The following is a 25,033-nucleotide window of genomic DNA, read 5'->3' on the forward strand; positions in this document are numbered from 1 at the left end:
CCGGACTAGGGAGAGAACGCTCAGCTGAAGAACCGCCCCCTGCCGACGTTTGCCGACAAAACTACGGAGCGCCGCAGGATCCAGCTGAGCCGACCGGCGGCCGCTGGGTGAGTCACGTGACAGGAAGTAGTCTGAAAGAAGCGGAAGTCGCATGTGCGGGAGGAGGCAGCAGTGAGCCGAGCCCCGAGTGGGGAGGTGGTGCAGGCCGGGAGGAAAAGCAGCCAAGATGAAGGTGAAGATGCTGAGTCGGAACCCGGACACATATGTCCGCGAAACCAAGTTGGACTTACAGAAAGGTGAGACAAGTTGGTAGGGAGAAAGGGACGCGGTCCGCGAGCCCTGGGTCTCGTCTTGGCTTCTACGGAATACAGGTGGGGGGAGGCTGGGGCTCTCGTCGCGTTCTTTCCTAGTTCTTTCTCGCCAAGGCCAACTTTGTGCAAATAGGGTCGGTGCGGAACCGGGTAGCAGGTAACGTCTCTTCAAGTACTTTCTCTAAGAATTGTATCTAGTGGTAAGTGGGAAATAATTATCTGAAGGGGAAAGCTTCCATCTGCCGCTCTCGGATCGCCCTCAGGTTCCTATTGAAGAGTGGAACCTGAATGAACAAAACTTGCGGGTTGAAGGAAAGAAGAATTAAACAGGCTTTTAAAACCTTCCTACTGCTCCAACTTCTGGCCACTTTACTGTTTCACATCAGGGACTTCCGGATGTTGGAAGAGACAAAGGTGAAATTTAAAACCATCAGTTTTCTCTTAACCATTGTGGAGAAGTTTGATGGGAGAAGTGTTCAAGTGAAAATAATGAGTTTTGTGTATACTTACTGATCTGTGCCCCCATTAACATGCTGACCACTTGAATTATAGCTCATGATGCCTAAATGACAAGGGATCATTTCTATTCTTATGTACCTGTTAGAGCCTTTTTGAACATTAAATACCGTGACCAGGAAATCAGAAAAAAGGGACAGCAGGGTGAACTGGTGGATCAAGAATATGCATTTACTTTTATAAATCAAGGGTGTTTTAGACATGTGGGCTTAAAATTATTTCCTACGCGTATTTTTGAATGCATATTTTTGCACTGAAACAATGTGTTTAGCAGCAAATTAGAATAGTTAAGAACATAGATTCTAGAACCAGACTTCCTTGGGTTTTGAAACTTGACTCCATTGCTTCATAGGCAAATTAGTTAACCTCTCTACTTCAGTTTCCCCATATATGAAGTGTGAGATAATAATAGAACTTAGCACATAGGATTCTGTGGAGATTCATTGATTAAAATATGTTTGGAACAGTATCTGGCACTTGATGGGTGAACTCTGCTTTTTAAGTAAACAAACATAGAAAGTGCTTAATACATAGTAGCTATATTATATATTTATAATCACAAACTTGTGTGCCTCTCAGTACAGTGTTTAGTGCCAGGGATTAGTATGTGCCCTGCCCTACAAGGAGCTTAGAGTTCAGTTGAGCAAGCATTCATTATGCACTTGTGTTGTGCCAGTAACTGCTAGGCATAAGAAGTATAAGTGAAAACCGTATTGGAAGCCCTGCCCAATTGAAGAGTGTACAGAACACATGAAAGGAAGAGCTGCGTGTTTATATATCTAGGGTCTAATTATATTGCAAGTTGTATGCATCCTATGATTTTCCAGTAATTTCAGAAAGATTTTTGGATAGCAAGCTATCTACTCTTGTGTTCTTCATAGTGCTAAGCATAGAACAGTGTCCCTGATTAAATGCTTATTGAATAACAAATTGAGTGATTAGCTGAGGAAGATCACATAATAAAATAAAATGAGATAATAAATGTGAATTATTTTGTTAAGAGGAATAATTTTGATTTCAGTTCCAAGAAACTATGATCCTACCTTACATCCTTTTGAGGTCCCACGAGAATATGTAAGAGCTTTAAATGCTACCAAACTGGAACGGGTATTTGCAAAACCATTCCTTGCTTCCTTGGATGGTCATCGAGATGGAGTCAATTGCTTGGCAAAGCATCCAAAGAGCCTGGCTACCGTCCTTTCTGGGGCATGTGATGGAGAGGCAAGTGTCACTCTAAATGTTGATATTTTAAACTAAAAATATCAAATATATTACAAATGTTTTTTCTTTAGCTTTAGTTACTGTAGGTTTTGCTTTGTTTAATTTTAGTTTAATTCTCAGGACTAAGTTCTGTAAGTTCAATAGTTTCTTCTCTAAACCTAAGAAATTATAGAGTAGTGGAAGGATCAATTTGACAGTAAATAATCATGTTTATAATTAAAATGTTTTAAGTGTAAGTTTTTTCACAAAGGATGTTATTAACAATTTAGTACCTAATTTCCTACACTGTCAAGGAAAAAAGTTTTGAATCATCCTAAACTAGAATCAGCAGACTATTTTTTGGTTTTAGGATTTTGCCTGGTAGGGTGATTCATAGCCTTTTCGATATTTAATTTCATTTTCTTCAAATGTAGTACCCCTGTGCCTGAACATTTTACATTTATAGTTCACTGAAATTTCTTGGTATGCTTGCTCATAGGTTAAAATATGGAACCTGTCTCAACGAAAATGTATCCGTACAATACAAGCACATGAAGGTTTTGTGCGTGGAATATGTACTCGCTTTTGTGGGACTTCTTTTTTTACTGTAAGTATAAAGCCAATGAATCATTAAGTTCTATCAACGAGGTCAAAAATGATCTATTGAAATTGTTTTTAAATTCATGTGTTTGTTTTAAGTCCCCTTTAGAGTTTCACAATGCAAAATAGCTTATTAAACTTTGAAAAATACAGGCTTTCTTTATGTAATTCAACCCTTCCTATACTCTCACTTATTATAAATAATTACTCAGCATTGTTGAACTAATGTTCTGTGAACACAGAAATGAGATTAATGGGAGGCTAGAAAGGAAGTTTGGCTTATTTTGGAGGATTTTCAGTGCTAAGAGAGTAATTTGTACTTCATTTGTCAGATGGTAAGGAATCATCAAAGTTTTGTGCAGGTTGTGGTAAAATATACGTAACATAAAATTTACCATCTAAATTCTTAACTACAGTTTGGGGACATTAAGTACTTTCACATCATTGTGCAACCATCGTCACCATCCATCGCCAGAACTTTTTCATCTTCCCAAGCTGAAACTATATTTATTAAACAGTGACTCCTCATTTCCCCCAGTCCCCTGCCCCTGGTAACCACTATCCCACCTTTTCCTTTGTAGATTTTAATATTCTGGGGGCCTCATGTAAGTAGAATGATACAGTTTTTGTGTGGGTAAAATAAGCCTTTTGTGAAGGCTTATTTTGCTTAACATCATGTCTTCAAGGTTCAGGTCAGAATTTCCTTTTTATGGTCAAATAACATTTCATTGTGTGTATATGCCACATTTTGTTTACCCATTCAATAGACATTTGATTTGTTTCCACCTTTTGACTTGTAAATAGTGCTGCTATGAATCCTGATATACAAATACCAGTTTGAGTTCCCTGAAGACTTTTTAACAGTTAAATGACAGAATCTAAACTGTGCTTTGATTTGATTCATTTGACAGCAGTGAGTTACCAGTTTGGAGTCTATGTTTTAATTGTCTGGGTAGGCAATAAGGCTACCCTGGGGAGTGAAAATAGTAGAAAGTCATGATTGGATTTAGAAACATTTTGGAAGCTTGACAGGGTTGATGACTGAGAGGTGCCTGGAAGGGTAGTGGTTTCTGTTACAGAAATGGGGGATGCAGGAGTCTGAGCAAATAAGAGGGTGGGCATGAGAAAGAAGTGGTGTGATGAACTGGATTATTTATGGGCTAGTTGAGTAAAGATATCTAACCTACCTCTACAGATAGAGGTGTGGAGTTCAGGAGGGAAGTCAGAGCTAAACTAGGTATCATCAGTATAGAATTAATGATTGAAGCCATAGTATGGCATCACTGGGGAGGAAGTAAAGAGGAAAGTATAGAAATACAAAGATGTCAAGGAAGTAACCTTCAGAAATGCCCACCTCTAGGAAATGGGAAGTCTCTGGGAGTAGTCAGAGAGCTCAAAGAGCCTACAAATGAGTGTGGTCCCAGGAGAAAGAAATAATCAGCTGTGTGAACTTTGTTGTAAAGATAAAGATGAAGGTTAAGGAAAACATTTTAGGAATGTAGAAGTGCAAAAATTAGAAAGTTAAAGATCCTGTATTTCTACTCTTTCACTTCTAACACTGTAGGTTTGGTGTATCGCTTTTTAAATATCTTGACTTACATATATAACAGTTCATGTATACATACACACTAATCATCCAGGTAGATCTTCCTTTTTTTTTTTTTGAGTTGGAGTCTCACTCTGTCGCCCAGACTGGAGTGCAGTGGCCGCTCCCAGCCACCGCAGCCTTGACCTGTTGGACTCCGGCGATCCTTCCACCTCAGCCTTCCAAGTAGCTGGAACTATAGGCGCGCGCTACCACATTATTGTAGAGATGAGGTCTCGCCAAGTTGCCCAGGCGAGTCTCGAACCCCATGGGCTCAGACAGTCCACTCACCTCAGCCTCCCAAGGCCCGGGATTACAGGCTGAATCACCAAGCCCGGCTCTTCCTTATTCTTAATTCACTGGTGATGTTTTAAAAAACAGGTTGAGCCAGGTGCATCGGTTCACATCTCTAATCCCAGCACTTTAGGAGGCAAAAGTGAGAGGATTGCCTGAGCTTAGGGGTTCGAGACCAGCCTGAGCAATTTGACAAAATCTCATTTCTATAATAAATCAAAAAAATTAGCTGGGTATGGTGGCACATGCCTGTGGTTCCAGCTCCTTGGAAGGCTGAAGCAGAAGGATCACCTGAGCCCAGCAGGTTGAGGCTGCAGTGGCTGTGAGTGTGCTAGTGTACTCCTCCAGTCTGGACATCAGACTCAAAAAGAAAAAAACCAGAAAAAAACTGGTTGAGCTGAATATAAAGAGGTTGCAACCCAGGGGAGAAGATAACTTCTGGGCAACCTGATAGCTACAGTTTGAACAATCATCATGTGAAAGAGGAAATAGACTAATTTGTTGCTCCATAGAGAAGCACTGGGAGTAGGCGTTACTGTTAAAAATCTGGTTTTGAAGTAAAGAAAAACTAACTTGCTGTCAAAAACCAGAATAGGTTACCTTGCAAAGCATTCAGTTGCCTTTCACTGGAGGGGTGCAGATGAGCTGCATGACTCTGTAAACTGTGTTGTAGAAGTAATGGAGTGGCAAGTTGGAGCAGATGGCAAGTAAGGCTTCTTCTAGTTGGCTATTCTTTTGGATATATTGATTAATATCCCAGCCAAAGGGTTTGTTATATATTTTTTGAATGCTTAAAAAGAATAAAGGCTGATTTGCGTCGTTGTTTACAATAACAAAGATAAGGCATCAACCTAAATTATCCAGTAATAGCTGAATAGATTTTAAAAACTTGGTATACATGATACATTACTTAAATATAGCTTTTTTAAAAAGGAGAAACAAGTGGTCAATAGGAAACATTTTCAGTCTTTATACATTTTAATTTGTGCTTTAATTGACATAGAAATTGTGTATATTTATAATATACAACATGGTGTTTTGATATATGTATACACTGTGGAATGAGTAAATTAAGCTAATTAACATATCTATTACTTCACACTTATCATGATATTGTGGTGAGAACATTTAATCTTCTCTTAGCAACTGTCAAGAATATAACATACCGTTATTAACTATAATCACCATGTTGTAACTATCTCTCCAGCACATTTGAACATATCCCTCCTGTCTGTTTGAAGTTTTGTATTTTTCACCAATATCTCCCCAATCACCCACTCTCAAAGCCCCCTGGTAATTACCATTTACTCTTGTTTCTATGAGTTTAGCTTTTTTAGATCCCACAGAGAGGGAGATGATGAGATATTTGTCTTTCTGTGCCTGACTGACTTCATTTAGGCATAATGCCTTTCAGGTTCGTTCATGTTGTTGCAAATGACAGGATTTCCTTCTTTCTGAAGACTGAATAGTATTCCATTATGTATATTATCTGTGTAGCTGTCAGCACAGTGAAAAGACAAACTATGGCTTTACTAACATGAAACTAATTTTGACTTCTTGGACTCCTGAAAAGTCCTCAAGGTCTTCTGGAGGCCTGCAGTTCATAGTTTGACAACCACTTACTTAGTAGTTTCTGCAGTTCTGTGTCATACAGAAAAGGGCTTTATCTGTTGCAGTATTACTAAAGTGCCTTCTCTGTAGTGTTTTTGTGTTTTTTGTTTGTTTTTTTTTTTTAACATTTGAAACATTTTATTTTCATGTAAGGCAGCAAATTGGCTCGAACTCTTTAGATGACTGTCCTAATGTTATAATACCATTATAATCTATTTTTTTCCGTAAGTTGAAATGCCATCTTTAATATAATATGCGCTTGGTCTCTCTTTCTCTCTCTCTCTGTCACTCTCTCCCTCTCTGCAGTTCTCTCCCTGCCTCTCTTCCACTTCCTCTCTCTCTCTCTTACTCTCTCTTTATCTCTCTCTTTCTCTTTTTTCCCATTACAGATCTTCTCTGTAACAGCCCCTTTTAATAAATCTCTTGGTTCTGAAAAAAAAAATACATATATATATAATATGCATGATCTAACTTTGCTCCTGTTCTTTTCTTTTGCTCTACTCATATTATTTTAGTTTTAATTTTATGTACCTTATATATTTGTCACCAATCTTTACTGTAACAAGGGGAGATATAAATGCATCAACAAATATAGGGAGGATATGGTATGGTACCTTTTGTAAACAAGATGCTTATAGTTTGGTATATGTTATTGGCAAATTTTAATTTGTAACTTGTTCATTATCATCATCATAATAAAACAAATATTTCTAGGTTGGTGATGACAAAACTGTGAAGCAGTGGAAAATGGATGGACCAGGCTATGGAGAAGAAGAAGAGCCATTACATACTATATTAGGAAAGGTACAAAAATAAATTGACTTAAAATTTGTTTATTAAAATTCTTCTTTTACTTAAAATTATTTCTTAGTTATAATTTCCCGAAAGGTGAGGGGAGATGTAAGTAACAAGTGAAGGACCTTAGACTGCAGTTAGTGACCTACTTAAGCAATATTTGACACAGTTGAGGTCCTTTGAAGCTGAAGAATTTTAACAGATTTTTGGTGTTCATTGTAGTGGAGTTTGATTTCTGTTTTTAGCTAGAGGATGCAATGAAACATTTCCTATAGTAAGGCCATGGAGGAAAATCTGTAGGGTAGAAGTTCAGAAAACTAATGTTCAATTTGTCTGGTTTATATCATAGATCTTACACAAAACTCAGAATCTCTTACTTAAAAGAATTCTTTAGGAAATAAAGAAATGTAGTAATATGCTTCTTGTATAAATCTTATGCTTTTACCAAATTATTCTGCAAATCAGATAATATGGTTTAGTTTTGGCTTAAGTATAATTCAGAACATTTGGCCTGCCCATGTTTTAAGATGTTTACATTTTTATATGAAGTAGACAATTCTAAAATTATACTTAATCTTTAAATTAAACATATGCATTTTTAAAAATCACTTTGTCATTTCAGTTTTATAGTTAGTAGATATTTGGATTCTGTGAAGAAGTTCTATAAGTTCTTTTATTTGTTTTTTTTCTTTCCCTCTCCTTCCTCCGCCTTCTCTAAATGTTCTTAAAGAGAGAGGGGTGTGGGGTATGAATAGGAAATAGAGATAATTTGTTGATGGTAACAAATAACAAATTAGTAATTCCTAGAACAAAATTTGTTATAACATGTCTCTTTTTGATACTGTTTTCCTCTTTAAGTAAGGGTTTCTATAAATTTTTTTCTCCACTGGGCTTGGTGGCTCAGCCTGTAATCCCAGCACTTTGGGAGGCGAGGCAAGTGGATTGCCTGAGCCCGCAGGTTCGAGACCAGCGCAGGCAACTTGGCGAGACTTTGTCTCTCCAATAAATAAAAAATTAGCCAGGCGTGGTAGTACACGCATGTAGTTCTGGCTAATTGGAAGACTGAGGCAGACGAATCGCTGGAACCCAGCAGGTAGATGCTGGGGTAACCTTGAGTGTGCCACTGCACTCCAGCCTGGGTGACAGAGTGAGACTCCAACTCAAAAAAAAAAAAAGTTTTTTCTCAGAGAAATGAGAGTATAGATAAATATATTTAAAGTATTATTCTGCAGATCTGAAGTCATAATGAATAAACTTAACTGTAACAACCTCTTTGCTTTAAAAGACAGTGTATACCGGAATTGATCATCACTGGAAAGAACCTCTTTTTGCCACATGTGGACAGCAAGTAGACATTTGGGATGAACAAAAAACCAATCCTATATGTTCAATGACCTGGGGATTTGACAGTATAAGTAGTGTTAAATTTAACCCAATTGAGGTAATGTTCCTTTTTGAAATTGTTTAAAAACAATTACTATTTTATTTAATTGAAATTTATTATAATTTAAATAAATTTAGCTCTGCTTACAAAACTTTTGCATGTATGGTATAAGAATTTTAATAATGTTTTAGCATTTTGTCAATGTTCCAGATTGTATCTGAGTTCTAATACCTTTGGTAAAATCTTATTTATTTATTTATGTACCCCTTGGTCACATCTCAACATGTTTGCCAACAGTTTAGTCTCAGATACCAGTGTTTAGTATAGTTAGAGGAGGGATGTGTGCATGTGCCCTTGGAAAAGAATCCAACCAAATACAAACTGTTTAACTTAATTTTACTTATGCCTATAATACTTGTGTTCCACAGATTGTCATTGTACATTCAGGAAAATGTTAATTTTTCTTAACCCTCTTGGAGGTCAGAAGAAGGTGCATTGAGCATTGTTTTGTCTATTTGTAATTGATTAAGGGTACCAGTGTTCCATAATAGTGTGTTGGCAAACTATAGTCTGTGAGCCACATGTGGCCCACTGCCTGTTTTTCTACATAAAGTCCTACTAGAACACAGCCATATTCTCTTGCTTACATATTGTCTGTAGCTGCTTTTGTGCTATAATGGCAGAGTCAAGTAATTGCTACGGAGACCAAAAGGCCTACAAAGCCTAAAGTACTTACTTTCTGGCCTTTTACAGTAAAAGTTTGCCGATTACTTGTCTAGAGTATCTATCTCTGCTGTTACCTTCTTCACTTCGTCCTCCATCTTCCTTCCCTGTGTTCCTTTTGGTCGTAAAAGTGAGATATAGCATGGAGAGACAAGCTAGCTTTGCAAAGTAGGGCCTAGGTAACACTGAGCAGAAGCAAGCTATAAACATAAGCCATTTATAGGAACATTTTATGCCCTACTTAGTGTGGTGCTAAGCTGAAACTGTGTTTCCTGCCAATATGCCTTTGTGTTGACCTTATACAAGTCACAGTTTTTTGCTATATTTTTTTGTTTTAAAAATGAGATTAATTATATCTCCTAGTGTGTTTTATAGGTTTGTTGTGAGTGTAAACGTTGATAATATATGTGAACATTTTCAAAAATACTTTCCACATTCAAGATGGTGATGTTATTACAGTAAAAGATAAAATGAAATAAAACCCAGCCAGTTACTGATTCCTATGATTTTAAGGAACTAACTCTTCTTTGGTGAGAACCTGTGTCAGAAGAACTGATGGCCATTTCTAAAATCATAATTAATTTGTGATGACCTAGTGACCATGTTTTTGAGACTTGCCTGTATAACATCTGTATTTGTTCAGTTGTGGTTTGTTTTTTTTAAATTATCCTTATGAGATGACTTAGAGGTAAAGGTAAATGGTGTATGCATGTCTCTTATCCTGTATTAAACTTAATGGAAAGGGCATGTTGCTATGACCAAATGGAGTATATTTGTCTCCTCTAATCATTAATAATTAATTTTCTGTTAAAATATTGAAGCCTAGCTTTCTGGTAAAGCCAAAAGTTTGTGCTGAGCATTGTCACATTTGACAGTGTGAAAGTTGGCATTCAGTCTAGGTAGAATTTTTTTACTTTGCTCAGATAAGTCTTTGTTTTTAGAAATGGAACCTGGTTACACCCCGAGGTGACATAATGAGAGGCCAGGAAGGGTTGAGAGACATCACTAGGGGAAGTGTCAGAGAGGCAGCCATCAAGACAGCAGACTCTCAGAAAGGACTGAGAAGAGATCAGGATCTAACATTTGCTTTATAATGTTTTAGTTGAACTGTGCACACACAGTAGTAGAAGTTAGCTGGCCATGCAGCTATTTAGTAAATAACTCTTCTCCTCTACACTTACAACAGGAAGTAATAGTAGGCAGAAGCTAGGAGTTGTGTGTCAGGAACCATGAGTGAGGAGGAGTGGTACTGCAGAGTGTGGGATTCAGGGATCCACTGGATGGCAGGGGATTTATTTTCATTTAATACCAAAGGTTCTGTAAGTATTTGTACATTTATAACTGACTTACAAATAAAATAAGTACATGAAACATCTGAAAACAGTTGGACAAAGGACTGGCCTAATTTTACAGCGAGTTAACAAACACAAGAAAATAAGTAACTAACTGCTGATAAAGAATAAATTTATACCCTGAATATTTTCCATAATGCCATAAGAAAGGGATTGGCAGTAGCCAGAAACTGCCAAGGGGTAGGGGAGGCATATAACATCAGTAAGGGTACCTAATCTCTAACCAGGCAAAGTGGGAATTAAAGGGAGACCCAAACTTTACCTGTATGAGGACTATTTGTTTACTTAATCCTGAATTGTATCCCACATCTTTAAAATTAAAAAAAGAATACACTTATATAACTATGAGACACTATCATACAGTTATTAACTTCAAAACGATATTGCCTAATGCTGCCCAGTTGCATTAAAATTGGCATATTCCCACATTGAAATGTATATTGGTATAACTCTGGAAAATAATTAGCCTAAATATCAAAAGCCATAATCTTGTTCATACCTTTAGATTTCGTAATGTCACTCCTAAATGTGTGCAAATGTTTAAAGTATTACTTATAATAGTAAAAAACAGGAGAGTCTAAGTTGAAGAATGGATACATAAAATATGTTCTGTTATAAATTAGAACAAGTATTAACTGCACTATCATCACTGACATCTAAAACGTGCTGCATGGGGATTTGACAGTAAAAATACTTAGGTTGCTGAAATTATGGATGATTTATTGTACCTTCTGAAAATGGACTTTAATATTCAACTTTGTTTTTTAACGTAAATATTAAGGATACTTAAATTATCTGTTCAGTGAATAGGTATGGTTTGCTACCAAGTGTGACTTTAACTGGTGTTATACTTATTTTTAGACATTTCTTTTGGGAAGTTGTGCTTCTGACAGGAATATAGTACTGTATGATATGAGACAAGCCACTCCTCTGAAAAAAGTGAGTTTCAATTTTGTCTTTTGCTATATACAATTGGTGACACGTTCCTCTGTAAATTAAGTAACTGAAAATATGGAACAAGTTTTGTTTTTTTGGTTTTTTTTGTTTTTTTGTAGAGATGTTCTTAGGACCCAAAATGATGATTGTGGCAGTCTCTTAGCTCCCTGTTGCTTTTTAGAGACCCTTAACTATTCACTAAGTATTATATCCTAGACATCTCTGTGACTTCCTTGACACCCTAAATTTTAGGTATCTAGTGAGTACTAATGATTTGAAAGTTCTTATGTTAAAGATACTGCATCTCATTGCTTAACACTGTAATAATACTTCAGGCCCCATGATTATCATATGACACATACAGTATTTTAGTCCAGAAAATCTTAGAACTATTCACATAACCAGCTTTGTTTGTTTAGTTGTATGCCGATGGGTACTAGTTTGACGTTTTGTTTAGACATGCACTACCCTGTTCAGGGTAACAGATTTCCCAACAGTTCTAAAGTGGTCATTCCAGGACTTAGATATCAAAGCTAATACAACCTTAAGTTGATTCTCAAGAGAGAGAGAAATATTGTTTGGAGGCAAAGAGAGGAATGCTGTTTTAAGTAAAGGGGTGTAAAGTTGATTTCAAGTACTGGAATTGTGAGAACACAGGAGAAAGACTAGACATCATTCATATGCCATGAGTCCATTGTCATAGTCCACATATAAAATAAATGATTTTTTATTCATTAATTAACTATTTATTTTTGTAGAGACAGAGTTTCACTATATTGTCAAGGCTGATCTTGAACTCCTGGCCTCAAGTGAGCTTCCTGCCTTGACCTCGCAAAATGGTGGGATTAGAGACCTGAGCCACCATGCCTGGCCAAGAAATGCTTTAATATTTGGTTTTGCTTTTCCTAAATCATTCTTATAATATATAAAAAGCTCAGAAGTATTAGAAGTAGAGTACATTCATTGAAATTTGAAATCAATAAAAGCCGGGCTCTGTGGCTCAGCCTGTAATCCCGCGCCTTTGGAAGGCTGAGGTGAGCGGATTGCCTGAGCCCGTGGGTTTGAGACCCGCCTGGGCAACTTGGCGAGACCGCATCTCTACAATAAATCAAAAATTAGCCGGGTGTGGTAGCGCGTGCCTGTAGTTCCAGCTACTTGGAAGGCTGAGGCGGAAGGATCGCCGGAGCCCAGCAGGTCGAGGCTGCGGTGGCCGGGAGCGGCCACTGCACTCCAGTCTGGGTGACAAGAGTGAGACTCCAACTCAAAAAAAAAAAAAATCAATAAATATGGGCAACCCTTTCGGTCTGCTCCCACTGGGAGCTTTTCTGTTCTCTCAGTAAATCCTGCTTTCAAAAAAAATAAAATAAAATAAATTGATAAATATGATGATCTTTCCCAAGTCTCACTTTAATCATTTCACTCATTCATGTGATATAGTGGGAAAGTCCTACATGAACTTTGGTTTTTTATTCAGCTTATGTTTCTCTTGTAAAATGATGGTATTAATAACTACTTTGTAGCATATTGGTGAGAATAGACTTGGTACTTAAAGCAGTTAGCAGAATGCTGACATGAAGTACGAGTTTAATAAATAGTAATTTCTGTTCCCTTCTACCTACCTAGCCCCCACCCTCTGTGTGGTTTTTTGTTTTGTTTTGTTTTGTTTTTTTTTAAGTCGGAGTCTCACTCTGTCGCCCAGCTGGAGTGCAGTGGCATGCTCACAGTTATCACAGCCTCAACCTGCTGGGTTCAGGTGATCCAACCACCTCAGCTTTCCAAGTAACTGGAACTATAGGCAGGTGCCACCTTGCCTGGCTAATTTTTTTATTTATTGTGGAGACAAGGTCACACCGCGTTGTCCAGGCTGGTCTTGAACCTGTGGCTTCAGGCAATCCTCTCACCTCCCAAAGTGCTGGGATTATAGGTGTGAGCTACCATGCCTGGCTTCATTTTCCGTTTTTAATGGTGCTCCATTACTTTTAAGTTGGAAAAAACAATGGTAGCCTAGCTTTCAAAGCCCTCTGAAATCGGATTCCATTTTGCAATTTATTTGTTTATTTGTTTCAATCACCAAGGCAGCATTTAATTGGAATTTGTCACATGCAGGTCACTTTGACAGATGCAGAGATTGTTAGACACTGCTACTTTCTGTTGTTTCTTGGTTCAGTCTACTAGAGTATCAGTATTTCTTCTGTTCTTTCTCTCCTAAAATAGTGGTTCTCATTTGAGTTTGTACTCCCCCACCAGGTGTAGTTTGGGGAATATAGGAGGGGCATTCAGTGGGGAGGAGCCTGAGAGGCTAAACATCCTAGTGGATAATTGCGTACAACAAAAGATTAACCTGTGCAGGATGCCATAGTGTTCTCATTGAAAAACGCAAACACTAAATTCTTGATCCTTCATAGGTTAGTTCAAATTATACTTGTCTTTTGAGACATTTTTTTCTCTACTTTAACCCTAAACTCACCATTGTTTATTACTTTATTATATTTTAACTTTTCTTATGTATGTCTCATTTTTCTGACTAAACTAAGTTGTTTGAGATCAAGGAACAGGAGTTAAGTTAGCATTTTTCTATTTTTTTATATTTACCACTCTGCCTGTGTATTCAGGAAATAGTTACTGATGGATTTATCTTCCCATTGCGCTGAGTTGAATACTGTGCACATAATAGGTACTTACTAAATATTTGTTTAAATCAATGCAAACCAAAGGAAAGGAAATGCAGTGGAAGACTTATCCATTTTAGAGGTAATTTGCTTCATTTTTTCTTTTTCTTTTTTTTTTGAGTCAGAGTCTTACTCTGTCACCCAGTCTGGAGTGTAGTGGCACACTCATGGTTCACTGCAGCCTCAACCTCCTGGGATCTGGTGAGCCTCCCATCTCAGCCTCCTGAGTAGCTGCAGTTGTAGGTGTGTATCATCATGCCTGGCTAATTTTTTGAATTTTTGTAGATGAGATCTTGCTATATTGCCCGTGTTGCTCTCAAATCGCTGGCCTCAAGCATTCTTCCCACCTTAGCCTCCCAAATACCAGGATTACAGGCGTGAGCCACTTTGCCTGGCCCCAGAAGTAATTAATTTCTGGTGATGGCATAGTATATGCTTCCTTTCTCAGGTCATCTTAGATATGAGAACAAATACGATCTGTTGGAATCCCATGGAAGCTTTCATTTTTACTGCAGCAAATGAAGATTACAAGTAAGCTTTCCTCTTTTAAAAACTTATTTCTATCTAAAATGGCTTAGTTGTGTAAGTCTTACTAAGAACATATATATCACTAGGTAAGTATACCTTCATATATAAGTTAGAAAACTATCATTTGTTTAGCTTTAAAATGTTTTCCAAATTGGAGAAGAATTTCTTTAGAAAACTATTTTCTTAGTTTTTAGAATGATATGGATAAGGGATTGTAAATGACAACCAGTGGGCCAAATCCTGTCTGCTACCTGCTTTTATAAAATTTTATTGGAATATGGCCATATCCATGTATATATTGGATGGGGCTGCTTTTGTACTATAACAACTGAGTTGAATAGTTGAAGCAGAGACCTTATGGTTCAGTTTGCTAGAAATGTTTACTATTTGGCCCTTTCTAGAAGTTGTTGGCTGATCTCTGATGTAGATCTTATAAATAATAACTGAACCATACATGTTTTAATGGAAACGAAAATATCTTCCTACACATTTGTAACTTTCAGGTAGCGGATATTCATGTATAGTCATGTTATAGTTATCTTTTTAGTATCCTTATAAGGTGGGTGGAACATGTATATTATCCCCTTTTTAAGATATTAAAGCAGGGAGATCACTCTCCCCATAAGGAAAGAATGTTTTATTCATTTTATTCATTTTTTAAAATCTAAAGCATTTATTATAGTGCTATGAATATAGTAGATTCTTACGCTTTTTTTAGAGAAGTCAGAAGTTTGGTGGTGGATTGAACTTTAGATATTTTGTATTTAAGTTCTGAGTTCCGCTATATAGATCTGAAGGCATAAAAAGTAGTAGTGTTAGCTCATAAAAGGATTTATTACATGATGTTTTAGGGTACCAACTAAGTATCTCTTATGACTTTCTGTACTAAAAAGAAGCTCAATTGGACTCTCATTAGCTAGAAGTATTAAACCACATTAATTGAAACCCTTTTAAGCCTTTATTGATGTTTTGAAATTAAATTACATTGTTCTAGTTAAAGGCAAAAAAAGATAAGAGTGAGACAGCATTATTGTAACCAACTTTATTAAGGTTTCTAAAGTATGTTCTGATCAGCTATTTTTAGCCAGATATCATTTTTCAGAATGTTCCTGGAGTTCCTCATTTCTTGCCTTTGGAAGAATGACACCCGAAACAAAGAGCATATCCCTTATAAGAATTGACTTGTTAAAGTACCATAATTACTCTTACTTGAAGGTGATCCTGCTGTGGTATCTCTTTTCTATGTTTATAAAGACAGGGCATGCCAAAAAATACGTATGCTCATTTTAAGTATGGTGTTCACTCAAAAGATGGCGCTAATTAAATGAATGCTAGCATCACCATGCGACAGGCAGGACAGTCAAAGAAAATGGTAGAAGCACAGTTCAGTGAACATCATACTACACATAGCTACCGTAATTTAATTGAACTTCAAAAAGTAATACATAGATAACATCACTTAAAATTTATATACATTTTTTTGGCACCCCCTGTATATTCTTTCTCTTAATGCCCTTTAAATATTCTAATCATTGTGAATTAGAAACCCAAGTTCAAGTGTAGTCCAACCAGTAATTACTGTAAAAAGTTGGGCAAGTCATTTAAACTAACTCCATAGTTTCATCATCTGTAAAAGTTGAAGGTTAGAATAGGTGATCCCTAAAGAATCCTATATCTTGGAACTTTGTTATATAAACATTTTCCATCCAAACAAATTGATTTACTTAGAATTTGAATACATTCTTATCTTTCCTCCCACGTAAAAATAAATTTGCTAAAAAACAGTTTGCTAAAACATAACAAATTTGGTTGAAAACCACTGCTCTAGGCAGAAACTATAGTTAACAATGATCATTTGATTTAGGGTTTTGTCTGTCAGGTTTCTCCACTATGGAGTTACTGTTTTTTCCCTTTGTAATTATTACATATCTTCAGAGAGATACTTTGAAACTAGACACCATCTGTCTCCTCAGATTTTCACTCATTGATGTTCGTATCTACAAGTATTTTGTTATTAGAAACTTGGTTTCAGTAATGCTATATTAATTTTGTTCATGCTGACTCATTTGGAACAATATTATTTTAGCTGTTAGATTAAAAATTTTTAAATCTTGAAACTTACATAATCACTTTTTTTGCCAGTTGTGCATAATTTGGGTAATGCTTTGAAAAGCTGTATTCATCCTTATGTATCACTGATAGCCATATATATTAGTGCAGCTTTGTTGGGATTGATTTGACAACTCATATCAAGGCTTAAAAATGTTTGTGCCTTTAGACCTAACAGTCCTACTTACAGGAAGCTGTCTAGATTTAATTGAATGTGTCTCATTTAATTAAAGATTAATCTATGATAGAGCCACTGTACTCCAGCCTGGGCAAGAGAGTGAGATCCCAACTCTTTAAAGAAAAAAAAATTGAATGTCAAAAATTTAAACATCAGGATTTTATTAAGCATTATTTATAATTTTAAAATAAGCCAGGCTCGGTGGCTCAGCCTGTAATCCCAGCACTTTGGGAGGCTGAGGTGAGTGGATTGCCTGAGCCTGCGGGTTCGAGACCTGCCTGGGCAACTTGGTGAGACCTCATCTCTACAATAAAATAAAAAATTAGCTAGGCGTGGTAGCGCACGCCTGTAGTTCCAGCTACTTGGAAGGCTGAGGCGGAAGGATCGCTGGAGCCTAGCAGGTCAAGGCTGCAGTGGCTGGGAGCGGCCACTGCACTCCAGTCTGGGTGACAGAGTGAGACTCCAACTCAAAATAATAATAATAATAATAATTTTAAAATATTGGAAACTATTAAGATATAGGGAAAAAATATTTTAACTCAATTGAGTATGCAGTACTTATTATCTTTTCAAAGATTATTTAATGATGTGGGTAAATGCTCATAATATGCTACATGAAATAGCAGAATATAAAGCTTTATATAGAATTTCACTTTTATTAAGAGTATGTATTTAAATTGCATGGAGAAAAGATTTTTTTAACAAATTACACTGACTTTTCTGAGTAATGAAATTAAAGGTAATTGTGCTCCTTGTCCTTTTTTGAAATATTCACATTTTTCTACAAAGAGATTTATGTTTTTAAGGAGAAAAATTGTGTGTATGTGTAAGTGTAGTCTTAAAGAATAATAAACACTTGATATTTTTTCCTGTCCTCATCTGCTTCTGTACAGTGTTGAGCTGTTTATTTAGATGTATATTATTTCAATGATGGGTCTTAGTTTCACTAATATCTTTTAGTACTACATATGACTTCTTTCAAGAAATGTGTATCAAATATTTAAAAATTGTTTTACAGCTTGTATACTTTTGATATGCGTGCACTGGACACTCCTGTGATGGTCCACATGGATCATGTGTCTGCGGTGCTTGATGTGGATTACTCTCCCACTGGGAAAGAGTTTGTGTCTGCTAGTTTTGATAAATCTATTCGAATCTTTCCTGTGGCCAGAAGTCAAAGCAGGTATGTAACTAACAATAAGCCATTTACAGTCACGCATCACTTAATGATGGGGATAAATTCTGAGAAATAGTCGATAGGCGATTTCATTGTTGTGTGAACATCACAGTATATTTATACAGTAACTGTAGATTGTATAGCCTACACACCAAGGCTGAATGGTATAGCCTGTTGTTCTTAGGCTACGGAGTGTTACTGTGGGCAGTTGGAACACAATCAGTGGTAAGTATTTGTGTATCTAAACATTTGAACATAAAAAAGGTACAGTAAAAATATAGTATTTTAATCTTATGGGATCGTTGTCATATATGTGGTCTGCCATTGACCAAAATGTCATTTGTTGTATTTTTGCTTGGTTTTTCTTTGTTCTCATCATGATTTATCTTTTCTGAGAGCATAACTGGTTATGTGTGTATGATAAGGTTTACACCCAGGTGTGGTGACTTGAGGTACTGACTTTCACTGTGTCATCTATGGGCAAAGCATCAGCCTTCCAGGGGGTTTCTTTCATTGAACAAGGTATTATCTTTATATAATTTGTTGGTATGAAATCTCAGTGTTTGCTTTACAGTAGGGCCTTTTTTATTTCAGAATTACTTTTTAATGTTTTGTAGTAAACTTCTGTGAATTTAAATTTAGTAGTGAAAACTTTGATGGGAAAGTTTTTTGCAGTAATGGAGCTTAAGAGCAATTAATAACAATAATAAGCTGGGCTTGGTGGCTCAGCCTGTAATCCCACGCTTTGGGAAGCTGAGGTGAGTGGATTGCCTGAGCCTGCGGGTTCGAGACCCGCTTCGGCAACTTGGTGAGACCTCATCTCTACAATAAATCAAAAAATTAGCTGGGTGTGGTAGCATGCGCCTGTAGTTCCAACTTCTGGGAAGACTGAGGTGGAAGGATCGCCGGAGCCCAGCAGGTCGCGGCTGCAGTGGCCGCTCCAGTCTGGGTGACAGAGTGAGACTCCAACTCAAAAAAAACAAAAACAAACAAATAACAATAATACCTTACATTTCTTATTTTGTACGTAAATCCAGCTGTTCACACCAAGGCAAAAATTTGAAAGGAGGAAAAAAATAAGTTCAAATCGTCAAAACCGTTCTCCCTCCATTCCACTTAGTTAGGCAAAGGCCCTGCCTGGTTGCTTGAGAGGGGGGAGGGGTGAAAACTCGGCTGTCCTTTAGCTTCATTTGTGTGTCTCATTCTGTAAGCACACAGAACGTGATTCTGGTGTATTAGATTTGTGTTGTTTTGTACAGTGTGTCCCTCTACATATTGTTACATGTAGATTTATGCATATGCATCTGTATTCTGTTACATTATATCATATTTTTGTATTGAGATATTTTATAGAAACCTATGGCATTTCAAGGGGTTTGCAAGGGTAATTTCTACTTGATGTTTTGCTTTACAGACTGACTTTAAAAACCTTATTTCTGTGTAAAATCCCTGTGTAGTATGTATGGCTTATAGAACACTTTTATATGCATTCTCATTGTTCCTTAGTAATGCCTTAGATGTGTTCCTAGAATCATGCAAATCCAAGAAAATGGATATAATTTTTCTCATAAAAAATTACAATTAAAGGATATAGTCATAGTCAATCTGCTTATCTAACTCTGGTGTTTTTACTTGTGATATTTGCATCTTTCTTCCCTCCAGTTTGAGGAAGCCATGTAGATTTCTAAACCTTGTGTCATCATTGATTGCCAGCAAATAATTGTCTTCATTGCTGTTTATCTGATTACCAAGGTGCTTGAATCAAAAACATGCTGATGGGAGTGTTCTTGTGACTTTGATCTTCATTCCATAATTTCTGTTGTAGAACTACTAGTGTTTGTTCCTATGTGGCTATTGCTTCCTTTGCAGCTGCCTTGATAGTCTCCAAATTTTGTGAATGGTTTATTGGGATTATTTGGTCAGGTCCAAGCAAGGTTCATAGCTACCATTCCCACATCTCTGGAAAATGTTGAGATTCAAAAGAATATGGCCCTTCATCATTTCTTGGCACCAGAACTGCCAAAGATACAGGACAATATTTTTCTAACATGGTGCATTAGCATACTCAAAGAATGGAAAGAGAGCAAAAGAAAATTGAGAGAGAGGAATTTTTAGGTACTTTGATTCCCTAGGGCCCAGCAGCTGAGTTTAGACTGAATTATTCTAAAACCAGCATGGACAACTAAATGCAGGTCCAGCTGGAAGACTCAAGTTACTACAGAATTGTATAAAGGAGTATATATTTCTTTTATTTCATTTGTTTCATTTCCAGGGAGTTGTCTGATGTCATTTGGAGGTTTTGTAATCACAATCTTAAAATGTATTACTTCCTGTTGTATTTGGATATAGATGGCATTCCCTCTGACTGTAGTCTTCATCTGCATAAAAGCTAGTGCTAGTTCGTTTCTGTGGTTTGTTCTAGTTTCCTATCTTTACAAACATCGAATAATTCATACTTGGGCAGTGCTTTGAATAATCCATCTTTCAAAAATGTTTTCTGGCTGAGCATGGTGATTTACGCCTCTAATCCTAGTACTTCGGGAGGCCAAAGCGGGAGGATTGCTTGAGGCCAGGAGTTTGAGACAGCCTAGGCAATGTAGCAAGACCTCATCTCTACAAAAAATTTTGAAGGTTAGCTGGGCATGGTGGCACATACCTGTAGTCCCAGCTACTCAGGGGGTTAAGGTGGAAGGATTGCCTTACCCAGGAGGTCGAGGCTGCAGTGAGTCATTATGGCACCACTGCACTCTACCCTAGGCGACAGAGTGAGACTGCAACTCAAAAAAACAAAAAAGGAATTTACGTTTAAAAAATGTATTTATCTCACAGTAGTATAACTTATAGTGAGCTTAATAAATCTAGTATATGTGCAAATATAAATATATTTAGAAATGAGGAACACCGCATAGTTTGCCACTAAGGAGGATTCCAAGTTGGGTAAGTTACTGACCACTGGATTTGACCAGTCTACACCATGAACAGATTATTTTTAATGGTTATAGAAGCCTGATTGAATTTCCTTACATTTAAACTTATTATATTGTTTCAGCAAAAGAGGATTGTTACATATGTAGAGAATGTAAGAAATGAATCTTTACAGGCAGAGCAATTGAGCTTGAAGTCAGTGACAGGTTTAAAAAAAAAAAAAAGCAGAACGATGGGGGGAGAAGAAAAAATGTCTGTCTCATTTTAATAGGATGTTCATTCTAATCATTATTTTCCCTTTAAAAATAAATTTCTTACTGTTTAGGTGCTTAAAATATCTTTTGGAAGCTAAAGGTCTAGCTTTGTGAATGTACTATAGAGGTATTTATCTCTGCATATGAACTATATTTGATTTAGTCATCCTTTTTGATTTTCTTTTGCTGTGCATAGTTTCTTAAGCCTGTTTCCTTTCTCTTATGTAGTCTGCATTTTTATTTAATCCAGATATCGAAAATTTACTTCTCCAGAAGTTTCTAATTTTTTGTGACCTTGTCTTTTACTTGCTTTTTAATATTCTTAACACTTCCCAATATAGTGTTCTTTGTGAATTCACTTAGCATGTTTCACAGCCTTCCCAAGTAGGTATGATTCTTGACATCTCCATTTATTAAATGCTTCTTACGTCAATTTATCAGACACTTCTGTAGCCTTCCCCTTCTTTTTTTTTTTGAGTTGGAGTCTCACTCGGTTGCCCAGACTAGAGGGCAGTGGCCGCTCCCGGCCACCGCAGCCTCAACCTGCTGGACTCCGGCAATCCTTCCACCTCAGCCTTCCAAGTAGCTGGAATTACAGGCATGTGCTACCATGCCCGGCTGATTTTTTGATTTTTTTAATTGTAGAGATGAGGTCTCGCTGCCCAGGCGGGTCTCGAACCCACAGGCTCAGGCAATCCACTCACCTCAGCCTCCCAAAGGCGCGGGATTACAGGCTGAGCCACCAAGCCTGGCAGCCTTCCCTTTCTTTTCATACCTGAAAATAAATCATCAACTCTCCTCAATTAATTAAAATTTTTTAATAATTTGACCAAAGCAAAAGTCAGACATTAGGATCACCATATCAGAATGTGTTCTTTGAAAGCCATTGTGTTTCTTTTCCAATAAAATTGAGAGGAAAAGGTATATGGACTGACCTGAATTGATCTGGGATGGGGGGGGAAGGGGCTTATTAAAGAGCAAGCCATTTCTGATTGTTACAAAGTCATACAAAGTTTGAACATCATATTTTAATTGCATTTTATGCATTCAGTTATTTGGTGAACTTTTCTGTACATCTGGTTTTACTTAATTTATATTTCTTTCTCTTATTGGATAGTAAGTTCTCTGAGGGCAGAAACTTTTTTTTAATTTCCCGACACTTAACATAGAACTTTGTTAGTTGGGTTCAGTAAAAATACATTGAAATTAATTTGAATTCCTCTTTTATATTCCCTTAGTACTCAAAAATAGTATCCTGGTACTTAATAGGTGGTAGTTAGTTAAAGAAAATGTGTACCCAAATACAAGGAGTTTTAACAGAATTCCTCTCCCATAGGGAAGTCTATCACACAAAACGAATGCAGCATGTTATCTGTGTAAAATGGACTTCTGACAACAAGTACATTATGTGTGGATCTGATGAAATGAACATTCGTCTGTGGAAAGCTAATGCTTCTGAAAAATTGGGTGTGGTAAGAGAACCCATTTTCTTGTCATAAAGCTAGTTTCTTGTTTTATTAGGTGTCATTATATTGTAAACACTTACTTGAAGTACTTTTAGGTGTTTTGATCAAATTGATATAGCTGTGATAAAGAGAAATAAGTTCTCAAGAAAATAGACATGGCTGTATTGATAATCATTTGTTTCATGTCTGTAGTACCCACAGAGTGCCTTTATTAATTCAGATGTTTGGTAACACTTGAGCCTTCTTGGCACTTTGTGTTTTAAGATACCAAAATTCATATTTTCAGCTTACATCACGAGAAAAAGCAGCCAAGGATTACAACCAGAAGTTGAAAGAGAAATTTCAGCATTATCCTCATATTAAACGGATATCTCGTCATCGACACCTGCCAAAGTCTATCTACAGCCAGATTCAGGAACAGCGCATCATGAAAGAAGCTCGTCGCCGGAAGTATGTTTTGGGACATCTGACTCTATCTCAGTACCCTTTTCTGACTTTCTCTTTTATCCCATCAGAAGCAAACAATAAAACTCATTCAAAGGAGTAGTTTATATGCTGTTATTGAAGTTAGGGATATGTTTAAAGACTTCTCCAGAAAGTCTTTTTCCCCCTTTTCCCAGTAAAGGGGGAAGCAGTGATCATCTGAGAATGTGAGAAGTTTCACTGTTTTGAAAATATGTTTAAAGGACAATGAAAATGAATTATCAAAATAGGAAAACATTTCTACTCATATTAAAACTATGATTATAAATAGATAATTTTTACAAAATGATTTCTGGCTGGGCATAGTGGCATATGCCTGCAATCCCATTCCTTCGGGTGGCTAAAGTAGGAGGATCACTTGAGCCCAGGAGTTCAAGGTTATAGTGAGCTATGATTGCACCACTGCACTCCATCCTGGGCAACATAGTGAGGCCTTGTCTCTACAAGAAAACTTTTACAAAATAAAAAAATTAGGGAGGCATGGTGGTCCATGCCTGTAGTCCTAGCTTCTTAGGAGACTGAGGAGGGAGGATTGCTTCAGCCCAGGAGTTCAAGGTTATAGTGAGCTATGATCATAGTGAGATCTTGTCTCTGAAAAAAAAAATTATTTTTGATGTAGGTGGAATTAAGGGAAACTGTATTTTCCAAGTTAAAGAAATGCAAGAACTCCTCTGTATTGTTCGTTTCTTAAGTAAACATTTTTCTAATATGCTTTATCATAACATTTGCAGTCTGACATTTTGGATCTGGAGCAGAGCTCTTCCACCAATACCATTTTCCCTATGAGATATGCTTTCTTTGGAACACTTGAATGCATGCATGAAATTCTAAGACAGCTCTTTTTTTTTTTCAGTTAGACTGTGCAAATGACTTATTTTGTTGTCTGGATAGATGTTGGGGTCAAATCACTTTGAAATATTTTAGCAACTTTGTCAGATTTTTAAGCTTAGTAAAGGATGCTAATAGGTAATAAAATAAGAAATAAATAAGTAACTAAAGTTGATTTCTGCTTACTGGCTACCTTTTGCCTATTCAGACTGTGAAAATAATTTCTTTCATAGGTGTTTTTCCAGTGGAAAAAAAGGCTTTGATTTTTTTTTATAAGGTTTTATTTGGATAAGATGATTTCTTATAAACTTGTTTATATTTTATTTCTAGGGAAGTGAATCGTCTGAAGCACAGCAAGCCTGGATCTGTGTCAATTGTGTCAAAGAAGAAGAAACACATAGTGGCAGTTGTGAAATAATACTTGGGATTCCTACCAATCCTGAGGCACCGTTATTTGTCACTTTTGAGAGCTCTACAAATAAAAGTACTCAGCTCTAGTTTATTTACAAACATTTCAGTTATATGGATAGAGCTTTATTGTTGCTCATTTTAGCTACCCTGAAAAATTATCCTTAAAGGTGGCCTGGTTGATAAGACTGTCTGTTTTATCCTTAATTTATTTTCTTCTTTCACTGAAGAAGACGGTATTTGCAATGATTTTTTTTTTTTCCTTTTGGGAGTTACAGAGATACATTTTCTTTCTGATCTATTGTTATAAACATTATACATTTGAATTTACATTTAAAACATCACATGTCTCTTGTGATATCTTTAATAGTACTTTGGATAATGATTGCAGTGATGTTTCTTCCTATAAAACATTTAGAAAAACTATGTCAGAAGTTTTTTTAAACTAAATTTATTTCTACTGCTTCATTTATATTTGGCTTTTTGACTCTTTAAGAATAATCAGGGCTGGGCACTGATTATCTTGGCTCAAACCTATAATCCCAGCACTTTGGGAGGCTGAGGAGAGAGCATGGCCTGAGTCCAGGGGTTTGAGACCAGCCTGGGCAACTTGGTGAGACCTCGTCCTACAATAAATCAAAAAATAAGCCAGGCGAGGTCGCACACACCTGTAGTTCTTGGAAGACTGAGAAAGAAGGATC

At 36.7% G+C, this 25,033-nt stretch overlaps 1 protein-coding gene across 2 annotated transcripts; it reads left to right on the plus strand.

The window, feature by feature from the left end:
* Positions 1–135: 135 nt before the first annotated feature.
* On the plus strand, positions 136–24,674 carry DCAF13 (DDB1 and CUL4 associated factor 13). 2 transcript variants are annotated; one of them, XM_008052889.1, is made up of 11 exons: positions 136–296; positions 1,849–2,048; positions 2,527–2,634; positions 6,832–6,921; positions 8,198–8,353; positions 11,233–11,310; positions 14,425–14,507; positions 17,810–17,974; positions 22,484–22,619; positions 22,900–23,063; positions 24,255–24,674. In XM_008052889.1, the coding sequence occupies exons 1-11, from the start codon at positions 227–229 to the stop codon at positions 24,340–24,342; spliced, it is 1,338 nt and encodes a 445-aa protein (XP_008051080.1). In that variant the 5' UTR covers positions 136–226; the 3' UTR covers positions 24,343–24,674. The 2 variants fall into 2 exon arrangements, with proteins under 2 accessions (XP_008051080.1, XP_008051081.1); XM_008052890.2 differs by lacking the exon at positions 6,832–6,921 and having other exon boundaries at positions 148–296; positions 24,255–24,436.
* Positions 24,675–25,033: the final 359 nt, after the last annotated feature.

Source organism: Carlito syrichta, unplaced genomic scaffold (assembly GCF_000164805.1).
Source record: "Carlito syrichta isolate Samal-C Ts95f unplaced genomic scaffold, Tarsius_syrichta-2.0.1 Scaffold287640, whole genome shotgun sequence".
NCBI lineage: Eukaryota > Metazoa > Chordata > Mammalia > Primates > Tarsiidae > Carlito > Carlito syrichta.

What these genes read in the sequence shown, in the direction of transcription:
- DCAF13 (XM_008052889.1), top strand. Translation starts at nt 227, where the DNA reads ATGAAGGTGAAGATGCTGAGTCGGAACCCGGACACATATGTCCGCGAA. An exon ending in GTGGCCAGAAGTCAAAGCAG is followed by an intron (nt 17,975 to 22,483) that starts GTATGTAACTAA and finishes CCTCTCCCATAG; the next exon opens with GGAAGTCTATCACACAAAAC. An exon ending in CTTCTGAAAAATTGGGTGTG is followed by an intron (nt 22,620 to 22,899) that starts GTAAGAGAACCC and finishes TCATATTTTCAG; the next exon opens with CTTACATCACGAGAAAAAGC.